The 21197-nt window shown below is 38.8% G+C and overlaps 3 protein-coding genes across 6 annotated transcripts in view; 1 reads left to right on the top strand and 2 right to left on the bottom strand.

Moving 5' to 3' along the window:
• LOC145991087 (vesicular integral-membrane protein VIP36) overlaps nucleotides 1-2632 on the bottom strand; it is a 30459-nt gene extending 27827 nt beyond the window's left edge. For 2 of the 3 annotated variants that reach the window (XM_083126816.1, XM_083126817.1), the window contains exons 1-2: nucleotides 2467-2632; nucleotides 138-253 (exon numbers count right to left, since the gene is read on the bottom strand). In XM_083126816.1, coding sequence (XP_082982942.1) covers nucleotides 138-253; nucleotides 2467-2596 — 246 coding nt within the window. In that variant the 5' untranslated portion in view covers nucleotides 2597-2632. Of the gene's footprint in view, nucleotides 1-137; nucleotides 254-2237; nucleotides 2350-2466 lie in introns of those variants that run through there. The other variant, XM_083126818.1, reaches the window with a different exon arrangement.
• A 5736-nt stretch (nucleotides 2633-8368) lies between these two features.
• Nucleotides 8369-9757, bottom strand: LOC145991832 (uncharacterized). Its single transcript, XM_083127877.1, has one exon. It carries the CDS (start codon nucleotides 9755-9757, stop codon nucleotides 8369-8371), a length of 1389 nt encoding a protein of 462 aa, XP_082984003.1.
• A 6404-nt stretch (nucleotides 9758-16161) lies between these two features.
• Nucleotides 16162-21197, top strand: part of Nmnat (nicotinamide mononucleotide adenylyltransferase) — a 45838-nt gene continuing 40802 nt past the window's right edge. For both annotated transcript variants that reach the window (XM_083126815.1, XM_083126814.1), the window contains exons 1-2: nucleotides 16162-16369; nucleotides 20218-20306. In XM_083126815.1, the coding sequence (XP_082982941.1) occupies nucleotides 20228-20306 (79 nt within the window). In that variant the 5' untranslated portion in view covers nucleotides 16162-16369; nucleotides 20218-20227. The remainder of the gene's footprint in view (nucleotides 16370-20217; nucleotides 20307-21197) is intronic.

The following is a 21197-nucleotide window of genomic DNA, read 5'->3' as shown; positions in this document are numbered from 1 at the left end:
GTAGTTATAGGTGTCCGACGGATAGTAAATTTTTACCATTTCTACCACAGGGGAGAAAGATTAATGAATAAATCATATACTATCAACAGAGAACTTTTTCATTTACACAAATCTTCAAAAATATCATTACAACATACCATTGTATTCCACAATGCTCCTTGTTTACTCTGTACATCAGGTGTTAGTCTAACATAGTTATTTGTTACCATTGTACTTCCCATGAAATCCCAGTATGGAATTGTCATTCCCGAACCTAGAAGCATACAAAATAAAAAAAATATAAGAAACACTTGTGTCTACATACAGTCGGTGCTTATGGCCTACATACACAAATTCTTTACACCATATTATCTAATTTGTTTCCAGAAATTTATACTCTCTGTTGAGAACTGGTTATTTATTCTAATTGGTCTGAGCTGATACCACTTTGAACCGATAGCGATACTCTTACAGATTCCTACAGATACCGATACTTGAAAATTGCAAAAATTAAAAGTTGTTCAATATACTGATCAATATTAGTGTATAAATATTCTTCTCCATGCATCAATTTACAAATATATTTTCTTTAGAATATTCAAAAATTACACCAGAATAATAAAATTGATGTTACATAATCAGAAAATCCTGATTTTCATGCAAATTTGTTGCAAAGTAAGTCATAAAGATTGAATATTGCATAATTTCCAGGATAATTATACTCCGCGAAAATATCATGTGGCATTTTTGTGGACCCCATGGGAAGACCAATATGCCGGAAAAGTATTGGCTGGTATCGGTCATCGGTATCGGCTCAGCTTTAGTCTTTACCTAATTTGCAGCAGGCATTGGTCATTTTTTTATTATTATTTTGACCCTAATATGAGCAATATATCTATATCGCTTGACACTTGGCAAAACTAGAGATGATGAAGAGAAAAAGAAATTAGTTAGGACAATTACTAAGATATACACTAGAAGGAATTGTTAATAGGAGAAAATTCAAGGGAAGAATTAAGCAGGTGACTGAAAAGTGGATCCTATGCAATTAAGACTAATCCACACTATTTTCAGTCAACATGAATGATAGTTGCCCAACTCAAAATTTTCCTGAAGAGATTCGTATTGGAATCCTGGTGCAGTTATGTGACTTTCTTTTGTGTTGGCCAATTTCAACTAAACTTAATTCGCCAAATTACTTAAAGGGGTGGAAATGTTACGGAAAATAAAAATAAAATCGACCCAAGTTCCTTTTGTTTTATTGAGATTTCATCATGCTACGAATGCAATTTTAATATGGTTAGATTTCGATTTACTTCTGTTAACACATAGTGCAGAGTTTTAGCGATTACTTAAGATTTTGTTCAATATATGATTCCGTAGTTAGGTTAGGCAGGCTAGGTTTGGTTCTCTTAGCATTAAAATGAAGTTGCTAAATGCTTTCTTCTAAGGTTCCAATTTACTTTTACATTAATTCCCACTAAGGTACTTGTTTACTATCTGTCGGAGAGATTTCTTCATTTTTACAGAAGAAACTACTTACCGTAATACGTTCCTGTAGTATTGTCTAACATCGGGAAGATGTCTTGTGTGAAATTCAGGTAAGTTTTCCATATCCTGGAAACGGATTTCTTCAAATTTAAAAGTTTGGGGCTCATTTGAGGGTAGGTGACTATGGCCAATTTCTAACATGCCTTTAACAGGGAGTCTATAGAAAAAGCCGGGGAGCCGGAATGGAGCGGAGGTGGGGCCATGTTAGCGGCGGTAAGTCAATTACCCCAGGGTCGGAGCCCGGAATCGGTGGGAAATTTGAGTTAAAAATTTGAAACGAAAATAATTGTTTTCTTTAAATTTCGCACAGATTCCGGGATGGATAGACCCAAAAACCATTCACGGAATGTTCCACGAAGCAGATAGGTAAGTACGAATGTCAAAAATTGACAAAACTCAGGAGTTATAGGTGTCCGTCGGATAGTAAACTTTTACCAAAATCCTAATATTCAAAGATCACACAAAGCATTTTCTCTGACATTATTTTACATTTTTCTTGATCCCATTTAAAAAAAGTTGCACATTGTCAAATTGTAAATTTATTCTGCTTATGTGCTTTCGGTCTCACACTTAATTACACAGCGTCTGTGGTCGCCACTGACAATGTAACACTGCCATACTAATGTGATTCCTCATTAAATTTACTAAGTTTTTGTAATTTTGCTAAAAGTAACATTGTTTACAGAGCCCACCATACTTGAACGAACCATGTATATAAATTCCTCTCCCTCGAACACATTGTTATTTCATTACAAATACATTACAATGTCATTCGGTATTAATAACTGGACCAGCACAATGAAAAATAAACACCGAGGTAATCTATACAAGTAGTTAATAATAAGCATAATGTGTTTAGTTCTGAATCTGGTCACGGCAACTTCGACGAAAAACTCCATGCACTAAATATACTTTTCAAGGTAAAGCAAAATTTACCCTGATACGGTTTGATGAGAGAATGTTCCCTTTTTAAATAGTCTTTAGTGTTCCAGTTTGCACTAATTTGTAAAATACATAAAAATAACTCGAACAATGCCAAACTGAACCCCGATACGGGAGACGCCATCTTTTCCACTTCTTTTCAGCGTTGCCACACCGCTACTAGTGCTTTCAGCAAGGACTACAATAGAAAATACGAGTCACACAAGGCCTCCTATTACGTAACGCAAGGAAAACCACACGTCATTAGGTACGTTATTTCCTTTCATTTTCAATATCATCAGGGAAGAAACAGGAAGCTTCCTTGATGTTCTAACGAATAGCGCTCAAAAAATGGCCGCGAGGTCCTAGAAATTTATGGAAATATTTGGAATATATAATTAATAAATGTTTAAAGCAGTGTCCTAAGAGCTATGGTATTTATTTCACATTCCAAGCACAATTTTTTTAAGCGTTCTCCTTAAAAGGTGCTTTGCGGTCAAAAAATTGTGCAAGAGCATTACAAATGAGGATTGGAAAGTACTGTACGTATTAAGAACTAGGACGGCTAGTTTGCGAGATGTATATGGTGAACCTAATTACTTCCACAATTTCATTATATTTGTACAGTGGGATGCAGAAGCATTACCTAGCAAGTTGTCCATCACTATGTTTATTCTCTTTCTTTTACACAATGAGAGCTTCAGGAATTGACACAAAATGATGAACAAGCTGCTGAGAACCTCTCCACCAATATACATAAAAATCTAGTCCTTAAATCCACAAAGGAGTCCTTGACTTGTATTCAAGGGGTCCCGGGTTCGATATCCGCACATAGTGGTTCGGATTCCACTTTAAACTGTAGGTACATTCCCGATTAGCCTATCTGTGAATAAAGTGGACTTAAAACAACAACTCAAGAGATAATTTAATGAAAATAGTCATGAATAATTTGCCAACCAATACTTGTGCATCCCACTGTACATGGGGAGTGGTAACGTCGTCGGGCCTTCGACTTGTAATCAATAGATTCCAAGTTCGATACCCGGTGGTTTGGATTCCTCTTTAAACCGTAGATCCAGTTCTGATTAGCCTGCTGTGCACAAAGTATGGACCGTGTTAAAAATGTAAACATAAACATTGGTGAGGTCTTGCCCGGTCCCCCCGGAACTTCCGGTTTAGGCCAGTTCCCGTTGTTTCCAGTACAGATTCACCGGCATACGAAGTAAGAAATGAGCGCTTGGTTTCATCAATTGTGCGACGATAGTCCAGAAAGGCATTTGTTAAAGTTCTACTATGAAGAAGTGGACGTCAAGAATCCGTCGGATAATCAACTGCAGAGCAGATTATTAAAACATGACGTGTCTTTGTGGCCGCCAGTTGTATAGCATACTACCACTACGCATCTCATGTACACGCACGACGAACTGAAAACGTACGAAAGTTTAGATATACTCAATTATTTTGTAAATGAAAAAGTGAGGGAAATAGAATTCTATAAAATTAGCGATATTATTATATTATTAAGTATGCTTAAGTGAATCTTTGCCAACAAATCTGCAGAAGTAATGACACATGCAAATGCCAGAAAATATGTGTGCTTTCAACTTCGCCTTTCCACCTGAGGGATTTAGGGAGAACCTATGATGTGGCATGCCACTATCACTTGCACGAATTTACTTCTAACAACAAGGGAGTTTTCAGACTGAAGCGACAAGCGATATCGAGATTTCGGACAGAAGCATTCGATCTAAACCAAACCATTCACCACGCTTGCGCAAATAACACAATGCACGGTATTGATAAAACCATATTCTATGATAAAACGGCCCAGTCCGAGCGATATGAAAGCGAGAAGTGACACCTGCAATTTGTCGTGTCGCTTTTATTCAGAAGGTATTGTTTATTTTTTAATGTTGGTTTCCAAGAGACACGTATGTATCGCTTCAGTCTGAAAGCTTCCTCTCGAACCAATTCACCACGAGAAAATGCACGTGTCGCTTGGACTGGTCTGTTATATCAGTAGCATCGTGTCGCCTCGGTCTATTGTACTCGCATGCAAGGTGGATTGTTTCCTTTAGAATAAGGGGCCGTTGCTTCTCGCTCCGGTGTATAATCTCCGTGCCACTTGAAAGTGAATCCTCAGTGATCAACGAAATGTATCGAACCGAAGGAACGCGACAAGCTGCACGTGTCGCTCAGATTCCCAATGGCGTGTATTGTGCCGCCTGAGACTTGATTTCCCATGCGTGGTAAATGCTTATTTATAGACTAAATGGGCCTGGGTCGCTTGTCACTTCGGTGTGAACCACTGCTGTCGCGTGTCGCTTCGGTTTGAAACCTTACTAAGAGCCGTTCTTTTCACCACAACACAATACGCAGATAAGCGATCAACATGCTTGTAACAAAATGCAAGTCGTACAAATTTGCACGGGTACCAATCCTTTTTTTCGTTCTGCTTGTATCAACAGGTTTCGTCCTTCGAAAACCTACGAAGTGATATTTGACTCAATAAATTTGTTCCCGATCGAACTGTGCAACCGTATGCTATGCAGCTGACACGCTATTTCCTTGTAAAAGAATTTCCACTTTGCCGTTTCATATTATCGTCCATAGCACCGTAAGCGTAACCGGATGTTCCAGGGGAGCCAGACGAGTGCGCATGCTCCGCAGTAGCTCCGCCTTTAACACCGTCTATACTTAAAATAAAAACTCAAGAAACAAATTCATTGGTGGTGGGGATGGTGATCTAAGATCGGAATTTTTCCGGCCTTGTCTCCGCATAAAGCAGCTCTTGGGCTCACGCAGCCTCAACTGGCTCAATTGTTCCAGTTTTCACATTTTCAAATATTAGAGTTTTATATAAGACTCCACGCAACAAAACCACTCTTGAACGATGTGTGTAAGAGTTCATAGCAAAATATAACTATGCATTCCAATACACTGTATGAACTGGCAGATCGAGTAGAAATGTCTCCTACAGGATATAATATAATATAATATAATGATTGTAATCATAATTACTGCCGGCCCCCATGGCAGAGTGGTTAGCATATCGCGCTACGACGCCAGGGGTCTCGGGTTCGAATCCACGCCTGGGATCCTGGGCATGGTCGTATTTAAGGGGGGGGGGGTTCAACGGGTCCAAACCTCCCTTAGGTCCAGTAAAATTAACATATTACCTGTTCTATCAGCTTCTTGATAAAAATTTCTTCGCACTTATTTCATTCTCCTAAATTAGAGACGTATAGGACGAGATACGGATGGGAAGGAAATTATGTAATTTCACACACCAGATGGGACTGCAGACCAAATGTCTGCAATTTCCTGATAGTTTCGGGATTTCTGTGATAAGAAACTGCGTTGGGGCTGTTAAATCAGTTATTTCCCCCCTTCCCCTCGAGTCTTCTTAAAGGAATTTGGTTTTTAAATAGGCAGTGCAAGAAAATCAGTAAAACACCGTAACATTCTCAAGTTATTTTGCACAAGATGGACAGAAAAGTATCAACACTAAGTACGTAGCGTGACTTGTGGAATTGTATTCACTAATTGTGTTTTTTTTTACTAGCAGAAAAGAAATATTTCAGCAAGCTCTTCAGTTTCTTCACTGTGTAACCTGTGGGAACTTTGAAATATCACCACTTGTCCTAACCAAATTGTTATCAGGCAGTGCAAGATTATGTTGCGCACCTCAAAAGGTGAACTGTTCAAGTACTGTGAACATGCCAGTATTCTAATAGAGGTATTTAAAAGTTCTGAGAACTTTAATGAAATGTAATCCAAAACAGACTTAGAGACGACTATGATGAAGAAATAAAGAGATGTAGAACACCCAGCCGTCACATCTGAAGGAACAATGCACCAGCTGAGAGCACAATTGATTATTACAATGTAGACCTTCGTTGTCCATTTTTGGACCATTTTGTAGTAGAATTGAACTCACGTTTCTCTGAACACATTGCAAAATTGCAACAACTTTTTCCAAAAATGTGAGATGACTATCCCTCATTCATTGGAACAGTGTGTCAAATGTTGGATGACCTGGTTGATAGATTGGATTTTGATAGCCTGTTCATTATTAGGACTGCTATACGTCCCGGATTTTCCGGGACAATCCCGGAATGATATAATTTGTCCTGGTGTCCCGAATAGTTTCTTCGGGGTGCACAAATGTCCTGAAATAGGGTGGGAAAGAAGAAATGATTAAGACTATACTTTCCTCAAATTTATTTATATTTAAATGTGTAATATTAAAATACTACTTTACTAAACAGTATAACTGTACATTGAACCGCTCCCTCTCGATGATACAAGAGTTATCGAGTTAGAAGCACGAGTACATTCGGAACATCTCCAGCTGACTGCGCGAGTCTGGCCAGCGAGTCTACGAGCAGTGTACAGCGTGAGCAATAGAGTTGGCTATAGGCGCAGAGTAGAGATGACGTCAGCGGTTCACTTCTTGATTGGAGGCGTCGGGAGTTATGACTCGCTCCCAAGGTGCAAGCGCAGAACGGCCAGAGCTGTTACGGAAATAATCTCACTCTACAAGAAGATGATGCAAAGATATTTGACTTCACGATAGCGCCGCCGTCTGCTAGCAGTACTGAATTTCAGTTGCAAATCTCTTCCTTGCATAATAAGCTGTTTACTGTAAACAGTTAGTGCTTGGGTGTCCGCACTGTTCAGTCCGCAGTTCTCAAATAAAGTTTCGACATTGTGAGATAGCAGCTTAGTTCATTATGGCACCGAAAAGAATTGCAAGATTAAAAATTTCGAAAGAATATGATAATGGATATGTACAGTTGGATCCATGAGTATCAGCTACCGTATAAATTGTCCATGACTATTTTCATAAATTTTTCTTCCATTCTATGTGTTTTTAAGCAATGGATGTTTATGTATGCTGGTGCAGAAGTCGTCAACAGCTTGTTCTAAGTTTTCTTTTCATTCCTGAATCTCATATTGGGTGAAATAAAGTGGACGAACATAGTGATGGACAATTTGCACGGTAAAACTCATGGATCCCACTGTACATACACACAACTTTGTCGGGACCAGCACCCCCCCCCCTCAACACACACACACACACCCCAACAAGCTTCCGGTCAGCAGTGTCCCGGATTTTCACTTATGAAATATAGCAACCCTAATCATACCAAAAGTTGAACCCTTCCCTTACGTGAACTAAATATAGGGTCAAGTGCCCATATTTCGGATACTTAATTTCAAATTAGATTTTCAGTACCTAAATGTAAACAAAATAAGCCATAAATGTGTTAATAAACATTGAACATATATTTATTAATGTTTCTGAAAGTTATATTAACATTTATAAGAAATAATTGGTATATTTTAAGAAACAAAGAATTGTATGCATATTTTTTGTCTGACAAAAAGGTTGCCTAATGTCGGATAGGGTATTTCCCAATTTCGGATAAGGTTACTAATGATAAATTTCAGCTTTCAATATAGTTAAAATATTTGCTAAACTCATAAAATGAAATCAACTGACTGTCTAGAAAGGACGTGTATGTTCTTATAAATTGAAAGATATCATGAAATCAATTTTAGTTTTCTTTGTCACTGACAGTATCACACTTGAAAGTCTTCCATTCATTCTTGTCTGTTCCTGCACACATCTCGTGGACCCATCTGAGGCACTGCACACATCTTATCCAATCTTCTGCAGATGTATCTTCACGGTAGGGAACGGAACAATAGATACATTCTTCATCTGCACTGTCTTCGTCGTCTGTGGAAACGAGGTGGATAGATTCTTCGGAGACACTTCCCTCATCCTCGGATGAATCCTTATCAATCGATTTTGGCTTGCTTTTTCTCGATCTTTTTGAGACAGCTGGTTTCTTCTTTCTCTTTCCTCCGTCATCTTTCTCTTCTCTGAAAATAGCTCTCTTACATTTCATTGTTTTATTGCTGCATGTTTCGCTTGTTTGATCCTTTTTTTTTTAACTAGTTCCTTCTGATAAGGAGATGCAGTAATCACAGCTGCTTTGCCAGCTTCTCTACTGATCGTGGAGGAGCAAGGCAATGTTGGTGGAGGCCGAAGGTCGAAAGGCGAGACATGTGCAGGAGTGTTTCCTCTACTAGTCTGCTGTTCTGGTAAGAAATCAGCGTCACTAAAAACTGTGGGGTCAAAGGGTGATATTCCACATGTCTTGAAACCGTTCATAGCAGTTTGCATGTTTGCTGCCTTCACATATGCCTTGCCGAATATTTCACCAATTTGAAACATTGACACTGCTTTGAATGGGTGATTATCAAGCCACAAATCTATTTCTTGTGAATAGTACTTTTTGAAGGGACCCATGAAACTAACATCGAGGGGTTGCAATTTGTGGCTTGAATGTGGTGGGAGGCACACAATGTGTACTCCATGTTGTCTTCCTAACAAAACTATGTCTAAGTTTCTTGTATGGGAATAGTGCCCGTCTAAAATAAGAACCACCGGATCTTCGTTTGATGGCTTGACTGTTCGAATAAAATGTTCAAACCACTGAGTAAAAATATGGGTTTGTATCCACCCAGATGGATGATAGGCTGATACCGTCCCTGGTGGCGTTCCAATCAGCAGCTCAGGCTTCATCCTGGCACGTGGGAAGACGATCAGTGGAGGGACAAACGTTCCTGCTGCACTCATGCACGTCACAATTGTGATTGGCGAACCTCTCTCTGCTGAAGACAGTCGAGCTACTTGCCTCTTGCCTTTGATACTCAGGACTTGAGACGGAGTACCCTGAACTACACAGATTCCAGTTTCGTCAACTTTAAAAACTTTTGTGGGGTTAAATGTCACCTTTTGTAGTTCTGGTCGAAGAATATCAAAAAATGCCGAGATCTTTTCTTTGGTAAAATTCTTAACCGTACTTAACGAAATCAGCTCTGGCTTTCTGAATGAGTGCACAGGATGCCTTTTTAAAAAGCGTCTCAACCATTTCTTTCCAGCTAAACCTTTCGTTGCTGAGAATGGATGATTAACATTATTCCGCACTGCAAGCTGGTACGCTAATATTCGGATGTCACGTCTTCTTAATCCATAGAAACGTTCATCCATCACCTTGCAATATTCTGAAAGTTCCTCTTCTAGCTCACTGCCAAGTGCACACTTCCGGCCAATTGATGATGACAATCGCTCATCAACATTTTCACTCTTTACATAATCCAAAAGAGTGGATTTTGGAACTTTAAATACTTCAGATGCTTTTAGAAATCCCATTTCCTTTTTCTTCACCGCTTCGATAGCATTTTTCATTGCTTCTTGGGACCAGTTTTTCCTTTTTCCTCCAGGCATCTGTAAAATAAATAACACATCATGAGTATTTAGAAAGGGTGCACAATTTCGGATAGTCGGAATTAGGTACCCGTGTAGCATCCGAAATTAGGCAACCCAGTCGCATGTTCAATATGGCGATTCTTTGCGTTCACCCTCTGAAACAACGTGACTGAAACTACGTAAAAATGTTTGCTGAATCTCTCAAGATTATATAAAATTTAGATAGAAGTGAGTAAATACTAACCTTCTAGTTGTAGGCCTTAAGTTTGGATGGTGAAATATTACATCAAAACTCCGGAAAAGTCAAAAATATCAACCACACACTAAAAACACATTGCTCAAGGTCAAGCACAAGGGTGCAACTGGGGGACGAAGTAACGTGTTAGTTCGCATTATCTGCACTTCGGCGCTGCTGTTCTAAGGTGGAAATTTCTTGGTATCCGAAATTAGGAACCTATCCGAAATATGGGCACTTCACCCTACGCCCATGGGCCTGGGCATTCATCAATTTCATCATGCCATCACTCATCCCCATCTTCTTAAATTAGCCAAAAGTGGCACTAAAAGCGAAGTAAAATAAAGAAAATCAATGAATTATAATTACTGTAGTTTCTACTATTCAAGTTTTATGAACACCTGTACACCCCTACAAAAATTTCTGGCAACACCCATGCACCCAGTCGTAGGTTTTCCGTGACTGGGTTACGCTACTCATTCGTGGCCATGGCCGTATTTAGAGGGGGGGGTTAGGGTTCACCCCACCCGAAACTTCTGGCATGTTGGATTAATGGAAGTTCAGAAACTAAATTTGTAACACATTTTCAAAAATTTATTCGCAGTTTCACAAAAATACAACAGGAAGACAATTCTAGAATGATCGAGCTAGAATTTACAAATATTTTGAATTCTGAAATTTGGGCGAAACTGATTTAGTTCTCAGATTCGCAGCCCACCCGCGACCCCTTCATTTTCACTTCTGCTGTCCTCTTTCCAGTGCTGTTCCTGGATCAGACTGGAAATTCCCTTGTGATTGTCCCAAAATTCCCGTTTGAACTTTTAAATTTTCCCTTTATAAGAATTCAAACCTAGGACATCCAGCTTCGTAGCACGTTACATTCACTTCACCCAGATGTTCGATATAGTACATACATGTAACCTATATGCGGTCCTATAAAGCACATACTTGTATAGTGCATAATGGTTGTATATAATGCTGTTTGGTAAGTATAGAAATAATATGAGCATCGGAAAGTGGGATCGAACTGGTTCATTAGAACCCCCCCCCCCCTTCTTCCCTGAATTGACATCGTTTATTGCAAGTCACAAAATAACATAATGTTTGTTAGTTTTATTGTTAATAACGGAAATAAAGTCCAGTTAGTTAGTATTCCAACAGAATAACCAAAGAAAAATGGCATTAGATCGAAAAAATTGAGGTTACAATACAGGCACCAGGTTATGCTTTACCATTTAATTCAAAGAATAACTGGTTCCACAGTTTTCAAAATTCCAAAAATTAAGTGTTATGTGAATGATCAAACAACATAAACTTTAGAAGTAAAAGCCGAAATCTCAGAAGAAAAGTTGTCAAGTTTCCCGCCAGATGATTGATTGATTTGGTTTGTTTTACATCGTATTTCTGCCGCTTTTTGGCTAATCGCGAATATGAGGATGGCTGATGATATGATGAAATTAATGAAGGGACACTCACAAAGAACATCCATACCCAGACCTGGATTCGAACCCGCGATGTGCACGTAGCTGTTAACGAACCATCATCACTCGTCGAATAGCTCGAGGGGTGTAAGGGGTGACCTTCCACGTAGTACACACAAATGTCAACCTCACTTCCACGTTAGTACACCCTGGACTGAAGACTAACGAGGCTCTGGCGACTGGCTCCATGGCCAGTATAATTTTGTGTGTGATGTCCTGTTTTTTGTCCTTGTGTGTGCTGAGTGCCCGTTTACAGCCTCAGTTTTTAACAGTCAGAACATTTTAAGATTTTTAGTTATGCAGCGTTAGAGCTGGTATTTGTAATGATAAGGGGTTGGCCCCCGTATAATGTGAAGGGAGCAAAATAGCCTAGGTGCTGACGCTCCCAAAATTTTAAATTCAAATCAAATCAAATCGAGTAGCACGAGTCTAAAGTCTGACGCCTATCGCATGGCCACAGTGCACGAGGGACAGTTTCCACGTTTAGCCAGACGCGAGGACCCGAAAGTACCCCTCCCCCACCGACCTTTCCTAGCGGCGAGCTGGAGAAAGACAGGTCTTTGCGCTGGATGGGGGCAGGGGGCACTTACCCTGCCTGAGATTTCTGGAAAGATGTAATGAAATTCGAATGGTGAAATTGTAGCGATATTTTGTAAAAAAATACTGTAATACAGGAAGTAAGTTACAGCAATTACAGCAACTATTATTATTATTATTATTATTTGAAGTAGGGTTACATTGAAGCTTACAGTCTATTTTACACTTAGCATCTAACTATAAAAAACAGCTTTTTGTCCTTCATGAATTAATATGTTAAATATCCAGTTATGCAAATTCTATATAAATACACAGAATATGGAAATTACAAATTTAGGTATTTTTTTTAAAAAAAGTAATAGTAGTGGTAATAATAATAATAGTAATATCCAAAAATAATAGCAATAATAATAATAATAATATTAATAAAAGTTTCTATAACTTCCCCCCCTGAGAAAAATCCTGCGGGCGCCCTTGGCAGGAGGGTGAGGAAACAGCATTACGCTCATGAGATTAGTGTTTTACTTGTTCTCTTGGGAATATCGAACTTCAGATGGTGTAGCAAAACACATCAGTGAGAACAGAAAAGGTTGAAGATTTTGCTTGTGTTAGGATAAATCAAAACTTCCATTTCATTGGTCGTAACAAGTTGAAGCTGTTTGTCCATAAAGAATACATAAATAATTATTCGTCATATTTTTTACAGATCGTATCTAGCTTAATAATCAACTTTAAAAATCACTTCCACTTGCAACATGGGGGGAAATTCATCCTCTGTTGTCCTGCTTTGCTTTTTTTCAGTGTAGCCAGGTCCATTCCGACGGTATTGGAATAATCGCATACCTGGTGCAAAACTATCACTCTTCGCCTGAAGATATTTATTTTCGTTCCATTTCTAGCGTATCACTGAAAATAGAAAGAACATATGTAAAAATACAGTTTAAAAAAATAATAATAAATAAATAAAACTGTTTTGGAAATCAAACTTAATAACATTTCTAAGTGCTCTAATTTTCCCCAATATTGCATTGGCCTCTCTAGGGGATAACTCCAGTTGATCCCTCCTTAGGGTCGGCTCTGAGCACGAGAATGAAAAATGAGAGAGAAATGCCCTCACGGTTACGCCCATGCGTAAAAACATATCTGCTTCTGCTTACGTTGATACTTAACCAGTTTAATTATTCGAATGCTTGTAAAAATAAATTCAACATCATATGTGAGTTTCTTCATCAAAACTTACATTGCTTCGCAATGAAATAAATACTTGGTTACTGACGTCATTTTTATCTCTGTAGCGAGTTCGTGAGAAATAAATGCATTAATTACCGTTCCTGCGCACATGTCGATAATAAAGGAGATACTGAATAAATGTTGTTAGCAGTGGCGTATTTTGGATCACTAGTAGAATCCAACCAATTTTCATCTTAAGAACGCGGCATCAGAAACACATCCGTATTTTTATTGATACGACGATAACTGTGTTTGAGTTTTTCAGGTTTGAGACTGGTTATCAACATTCACTTGTGTGAAAGGTCGATGCATCGTTATATGTCTTCCCTTAGGATAGCTGCAAACTCTAATTGGTTTGAGTGCCGGATAATATTGAAACATACCGAAATTTCGTAGGAGTTAGCTCGTTTATTATAAAATTGGTTACTATTTATATCTATGTAATACATTATTATTATTATTATTATTATTATTATTATTATTTATATAGTCTATCTACCCAGTAGACCCTACATTAAACTCACCTTACTTCGTAATGCACTTCTTTACATTTGGTGTTTTAAGTCCACTTTATGCACAGTAAGGCTAATCGGGACTGGACCTACAGTTTAAAGTGGGATCCGTGCCACTATGTGACTCCACTGGGTATCGAACTACCACTGCGCCATCGGGGAGGCCCCTTTCGAGTTGAAGCGGTGTGGTTGGTGGGTATAGTCTCATCAAGTGAGTGATCTCAGGCAATGTCCCTGCATATAGCGGCTCTAGTGCTTGCTCGAGTACTAAGCAATGGCACCTGGAGGAATCCGCAGGGAAATATAGACGACCGTAGCGTGGTGCTGATCACATCACTTCAATTATGGCCGAGATTGAGTATGTGTGATATACTATTTCCACATCGCCACATGTCGCTAGATAGCACAGTGCAGTGATAGTTTTACAATTTTTTTATGCCAGGTTTTTCTCCTGCTTGCGCTTCGTAATTTCTGTTCTTATCAAGATTTTCACTTTATGCTCAGATAGGCTAATCGAGATTCATGGCCGTAGATAGATAAGAAAAAAATTGGCCGGGGGCCTCCGCCAAAAATCTTTAGGATATTGCGATCCACTAGTAGAATGCAGATCTGGCTAAGTGTCTTTCATTGTCTTTTTTACATTTCGATTTCATAGTACTGAGATGCATAGTTATTCTATTTTGTTATTAAATTTTAGATTTCTTGTTCAAGAAAAATCTTGGAAATTTTAGTCATAAGTTTTATATTGTTTGACCTCTCACATAAACTTAAAATTTGAAGTTTTCAAAACTGTGGAACTATTTTTCCTTTGATTAAAAAGTAGATTATGAAAAATGCATAAATTCGTTTCTGTATTGTTCGATCAAATGCAGTTTCTATTTTGGTTAAATCTGTTCGAATATTAATTGAACTTCATTTCTCCTGTTAACAATAAAAATTACAAGTTTTTTTAATATTTTTAACTTGAAATAAACTGTGCCAATTCCATTGACCGAGTGTTTTACAGTGTACAACTCAGGCACGTATCCAGAAATTGCTTTCTGGAGGGGAGGGGGGCTGAACACCATTTTTTAAAGGGGTATAGATAGAACCTCACAATTGTATGATTAAGGCCAGTGGTGGCAATTTGGTTCCTAAACGGGGGGGATTGCAAGTAAAGTTTACTTTCTCTTGGTAGACAAGGCTTAGCATTAAGAGGCCATATAGTGTGGAGGCAAACAAATGGGCAGCAACTATCCCCTAAATCGTCGCCACTGTTTAAGGCTGCCATTTTGAACAAAACGTGAAATCGGGACATTTTTTACCACTCGACTTCTCTGTTTCCATGCACTAACTTTGTGTGCAGGAACCATCTTAGTATGCGTGTCGCCAGTGTTGGTCTATTTCTCCTCATCAGGTATCAAACCATTTGCGTATCAAACTGTTAAACATGCACGGGATGGTCTTCTTCAGACTCAGAACAAACTTTGAGTTCTTGCTAGAAGATTGAAACGTCACGTGTATGGTGTGTTTTTTAAAATAAATTTCTGCCTTTGTCAGCATTTTTAGTGTGTTATTAAGCATGGAAACAAGGTTTAACAGTGTTATTACACTTATGATATTAATGATTATGTAATCCACTCAAACGTTCAGCACAACTCATGTGATCACTAGAAAGCAGTTCATTTTATTTAACCATTCATCGCAACATTGGTGTAGGGCTTCGTATGCACGGGACAATGATAAGAAAAAAAATGAGTTGTAAGAGGATGTGCAGGGTTTGCTCCACTTACCAACTGCCCTACATATGCACTTCCCAGAAGTAGTAACCTACTTACGCTATGTTATCGACTTTCCAGCAAAAATAGGTTAATCTCTTGTAAATAATGCAGTTTCTGTACTATTACAGATATCAAACACACTGAATGGGGTCCTCAGTGGTGTTGGTGGACTTTGTCTAAACCCCGCCATTGGAGTGGGCTAATAAAAAAATCCAGATTCATAAAATAACGTAGTCCGTCACGAAATTCCTGCGCACGTCACTGACATCGAACAGTTTGATCCACATATCAATTTTTCTTTCTTTCCCATATCATCAGTGCAAATATATACATAAACCACAATAAAGTTTGAAATAATTATTAAAACAAAACAAGACAAACCTGTATTCAAGAGCTCCCGGGTTCAATACCCGGTGGAGGTAAGGCAACACTTTAAACTTTCAGTCTCGATTACCTATATGTGCATAAAGTGGACATAAAACAAAAACTCAGCACCTGGAGCATAGAATAGATCCTGGAGGGAACACTTTCTAAGCATAGCAGTGCCCGACTTTCTGTAATGCTTCTCGTGGTGTTTTTCTTTTTATCGTTGCCATCCTACACTTTCTTCTGTTCCTGGCAACCTTGATCCTGAACGAATCGATTGGCCGTGAATCGATCAAAAAACGGTCTGCAACGACACAAGACCTGTCGGTCGTCGGTGTTCGAATCTTGGGATTGCACAATATATTTTGCACATGTTGCCGTGATCATTGAAATTTGTGGAAATGTTATTGAATGTATATTTCTGAGCCAAGTGCATTGAGATAATCGGAGCTATACTGGACACAATGTTAATAATCACATAACCGTAAACTGTTAGTAGTAAATGTCAGGTAAGAATGTCGTGACTTGCACGGTTTACGTTTAGATGGTAAAGAATAACAAAAATCGGTATGACTTAAGATGACCGGGCCCCTCTCCGATTTTCTTCATATTTGGCATACTTACTAATTGAGGCTTGCTAATGACGAATCTGAAGTTAAAAACTTCTAGAAATTGCAAAATAATTGCGAACCATTGACGCTAGCCCCACAATCCATTGGCGGTAGCCCCACAAACCATTGACGTGTGGTTAGGTTAGCAAACATAGTTAAAATTTCGTGTCGGGGTAGTATCAGGATCTATAAATTGCAAAATAATTGCGAACCATTGACGTGTGGTTACGTTAGGCGAACATAGTTAAAGTTTGGTGTCGTGGTAGTATACGGAATGGTAAAAATTTACTATCCGTCAGATACGTATAACTTCTTTGTTTCGTTAATTTTTGATATTCGTACCTATCTGCTTCGCGGAACATTGCTTAAGGTGTATTGACGGTTTTTTGATCAAAAAAGTAAGTAAAGTAAAGTGCTCCCCTGTGCTTAGCACCACGCCATGAAGGCATATAGGGGGTGTGGGGGTAACGCCCCACACTTTTTTGATCCGGTCATGAGTGGGGCTGATGTGATCAGCATCACGCCCCTGACCGCCTTTACCCCCCAGGGTTTCCCCTAGGTACCCATGTCATTCGATGGCTGGGTGGGCGCCGGGGCCGCTTCCAATGTTAGAAAAGTTCCCGGATTTGAACCGGCCGGGGATCGAACCTGGGACCTTGAGCATGGTAGTCAGACGCGTTACCGACTGAGCCACCACGGCCACTTATTTGATCAAAGTAATTGCAATTTTTCACATTGCGAATACTCCTTCCTCGTAGTCTTTTCGCTTGTCTGACACACAATATCTCGCGTACACCTTCCTACATAATAGCGCGTCGTGCTTGTGTTTTGTCTATTTGGTAACATTATAGTATAGGGGTGACGGATTTCTTCAAATTTACAGGAGAAAGTACTTACGGAAATCATTTTCTGTAGCATTGTGGAAGTTTATGAATGTAGTTTTGATCCATTTTAATGCGATGTTGTTTTCTGCGAAAATCTCTGTCCGACACACTGTGTCTGCTGCCGCCATTTGCTTTCTGCACGAGAGCACAATGTTCCTTTTCACTAGAACATGACGTGTCAAGTATTTTTTTTTTTACTATGCTTGCCTAACCTAACTTAACCTAACCTTACGGAAAATTGTTTTTGGGCTAACGTGAATGGTTTTTGGGGCTAACATCAATGGTTTTTGGGGGCTAACGTGAATGGTTTGTGGGGCTAATGTGAATGGTTTTTGGGGCTAACATCAATGGTTTGTCGGGCTAACGTCAATGGTTTGTGGGGCTAATGTCAATGGTTTGTGAGGCTAACGTCAATAGTTTGCGAGGTATTAGCATAATTTCAAGTCCGGGCACGAAAGTAGGTATTTTCCGGTGAACGAGGTTGTAACACTGCATAAATCGACAAAACACTGTCACAACGTGCCCTGAACCAGTATGCTATCGCCTGCCATAATGTGTTACAGAATAGAAATAACAAGTAACAGCATGTACTCGTAAATGTAAGAAATAGACATTATCTTAGAAGTGCATTATTTCACCTTAGGAAATGTTCCACATTCCAAAATAGTACGTTAGCAATGTAAAAAAGTGTGAAATATATGATTTATAGGTGTCACCCCCATACTATAATAGTACAGTCTATTTTCATTCGTTATGCAGTGTTTCAACCTTCGGAACCCAAGAAATACCCCTTAACAAAGCTCATCTGATCTATTTTTTTTAAAAAAATTTTTAGCATTGTTTTGCGAAGAAAATTGTAATGTTTTGTGGTGCTATCAGTGAATGATTTTTGGGGCTATCAGTCCCAAAATCTGTGGGAAATTTAAACTAAAAAATTAGTCCAAATTTCCCACAGATTCCGGGCTCCGCCCCTGGGGTAATTGACCTATCGCTACCACGGCCCCGCCTCCGCTCCAGCTACCCGGCTTTCTCCATAGAGACCTTATTAAAGGCATTTTAGAAATTGGCCAGAGTCACTTGCCCCCAAATGAGCCCCAAACTTTTAAATTTGAAGAAATCCGTTTCCAAGATACGGAAAAATTACCTGAATTTCACCATGCATCCACGATACACGTCATATTAGGAATATATACCCACAGCCCATTCCTTCTAACGTAGCTTACATTCACTACCACATTTTCGACATTCCTTTCCTTTCTTCACAATCCCGTGTTCAATTAAATTTAAAATAATCCACTGGATCTTCCACACCCAGTACGAATTTCACCACGCATCCACGACACGTCATGTTTCTAACTTTTGTTGCAAACACAGACAGTTCGAAACACTGGATCCCCAATGAACATGAACAAAACACAATCATAACGCGTGATGATGTACGAAGGTGTATGTGCCAAAGGCTATTGTCCATCGGAGAATTCATTTTGGTACTTGTTTACTATCCGTCGGACAGATTTCTTCCTTTCTACTTACCGTAATAAGTTTCTGTAGTATTGTGTAACATCGGGAAAGTGTTTTGTGTGAAATTCAGGTAAGTTTTCCGTATCCTGGAAACAGATTTCTTCAAATTTAAAAGTTTGGGGCTCATTTGGGAGCAGGTGAGTCCTGCCAATTTCTAACATGCCTTTAACAGGGAGTCTATAGAAAAAGCCGGAGCGGAGGCGGGGCCGCGTTAGCAGTTGGGGGTGGTAGGTCAATTACCCCAGGGGCAGAGCCCGGAATCAGTGGGAAATTTTAGTCAAAAATTTCAAACGAAAATAATTTTTTTGTTTAAATTTCGCACCGATTCCGGGATGGATAGCCCCAAAAACCATTCACGGAATGTTCCATGAAACAGATAGGTAAGTACGAATGTCAAAAATTGAAGAAAACTCAGAAGTTATAGGTGTCCGACGGATAGTAAACTTTTACCCCGAAAAGGTACCAGTTTGATATAGACAAAACACATTTCACTCATCCATTTCGTCATTTTTTACATTCGTACTTACCTATTATGCATTGCGAAACATTATTTAAAGTGGAATTTTGCTTTTTTCACATTACGAGTATTTATTGTTGTTGCTTTTTCGCTTCCGTTACATGCAATATGGTGGGCAAATCTTGACTAGCGTTGTCTATCATCTGTGGGTATGCAGTGTTTCAAACCTTCTTAATCTAAAAATTCCTACTTTCGTGTTACAGATTTTGTATTTTTTTCCGGGTTCCAAAACCCCACGAATCATGCACGCATAGCCCACACACCATTTACTGATAGCCCCACAAACCATTCATAAATAGCTCCACAAACCATGCACAGCAAGGTTAGGTTATTCAAACATAGTTAAAATTGTCATGTTCTGGGAAAACAACGGCATCGTTGGAAACACTGACTGGGGGTTACATCATCGAACGCACGTAACATTTGGTTCACGTAGTCGAAGGTAATGGAGGCAAGAGCTTTTGTGCATCACAGAGACATTAATGTCGAAAAATACATGTTTTACCAGCCTAATAAATTGAACGAAGGGAGAAAACACTTCCACGACCTTTCAAAAGTCTACAGAAACTCAGTTCCGTAAGTACTTTCTCCTGTAAAATTGAAGAAATGTGTTTTGCCTATATCAAACTGTTACCTTAAAAATAACATAGTTTTAAGAAATTAACGTATATTACCGTTGTTCCATGATGTTTCGAATGTTTGGAGAGCTGTAATTCGGCCGTCGACAAAAATTTCATACCACAGAGAAGGTATGCTGTAATGTATTAACTGAATTGTGTGTGTTGATATATCTTGAATTTAGGTACCGGCTTTTTTCTTTGCAGATCTGTATGTATGATGGCTCCTACAAAAGTGATTCTTCTAGCATGTGGATCATTTAATCCACCAACACACATGCATTTTCGAATGTTTGGTGAGTTTTTACAGTTTAAGCTTCTGTACCAGAAATAATGCAGTAATTTAATATATGGAAATGTATTTGTGGGATCATTGATAATATTGCTATTGACAATAGTGGAGTACTTTTTACCACAAAAAATTTGCAAATGTATAGTGGACAAACAAACAGAACAATAGTGCAAACTGCAGTGAACATTATAATTACATTGAAGAAAAATTATCCTGAAATATCAGGGCTGACCACCCTGTTAATGTAAGTCACCAATAACCACTCAAAATATCTGAAAACTTGTCTCCTCTCAAACTTTTGGTACTAAATCAGGAAGGCAATAGCTATACACTGGGAAAAAAAAACCTAGTAAACTAGTAATTGTCAACCAAAATCATTGATCATAGTTTTTGTTGTATGTACGCATTGCTTGCATTGTAGAATTATTTTCCTGTAGTTTACGGTTATTCATAAGAAAACAGTTTTTCATTGTGACGTTTCAGGAGAACACACACTCCCTTCATCAGACATTTATTTTCATTTTGACTAAAGATACAGTTATAACAATGGTTAGTAATTTTTTAAACAAAAAGAATCCTTTATATAATGGATGTTGTCAATGTTACATTGTTGTAATATAGCAACTTAACCACAGATTAACAAGATCGCTTACTTCCTATCTCTCCTTTGGAATCTGTGCGTATACCAAAAATGGCATGTGGAGCCACCCTACGGCGCCTTCGAAACTTAAAGCGTTGTCATAGCAACCTCTCCGCCAATCACGTCTTACTCTTGGCAGTGACAGTTGAATGCGTCTCAGGGCAATGATCCGCTCACCCCACCCTTCCATTCCTGCTTTTATTTTCTGCTAATAATTCGGATATAAGGTCGTATTATTTATTTCTTTTAAGTGCA

This window comes from Lepisma saccharinum, chromosome 8 (genome assembly GCF_977018435.1).
Source record: "Lepisma saccharinum chromosome 8, izLepSacc3.1, whole genome shotgun sequence".
NCBI lineage: Eukaryota > Metazoa > Arthropoda > Insecta > Zygentoma > Lepismatidae > Lepisma > Lepisma saccharinum.
This window is presented reverse-complemented; position numbering and strand designations above follow the sequence as displayed.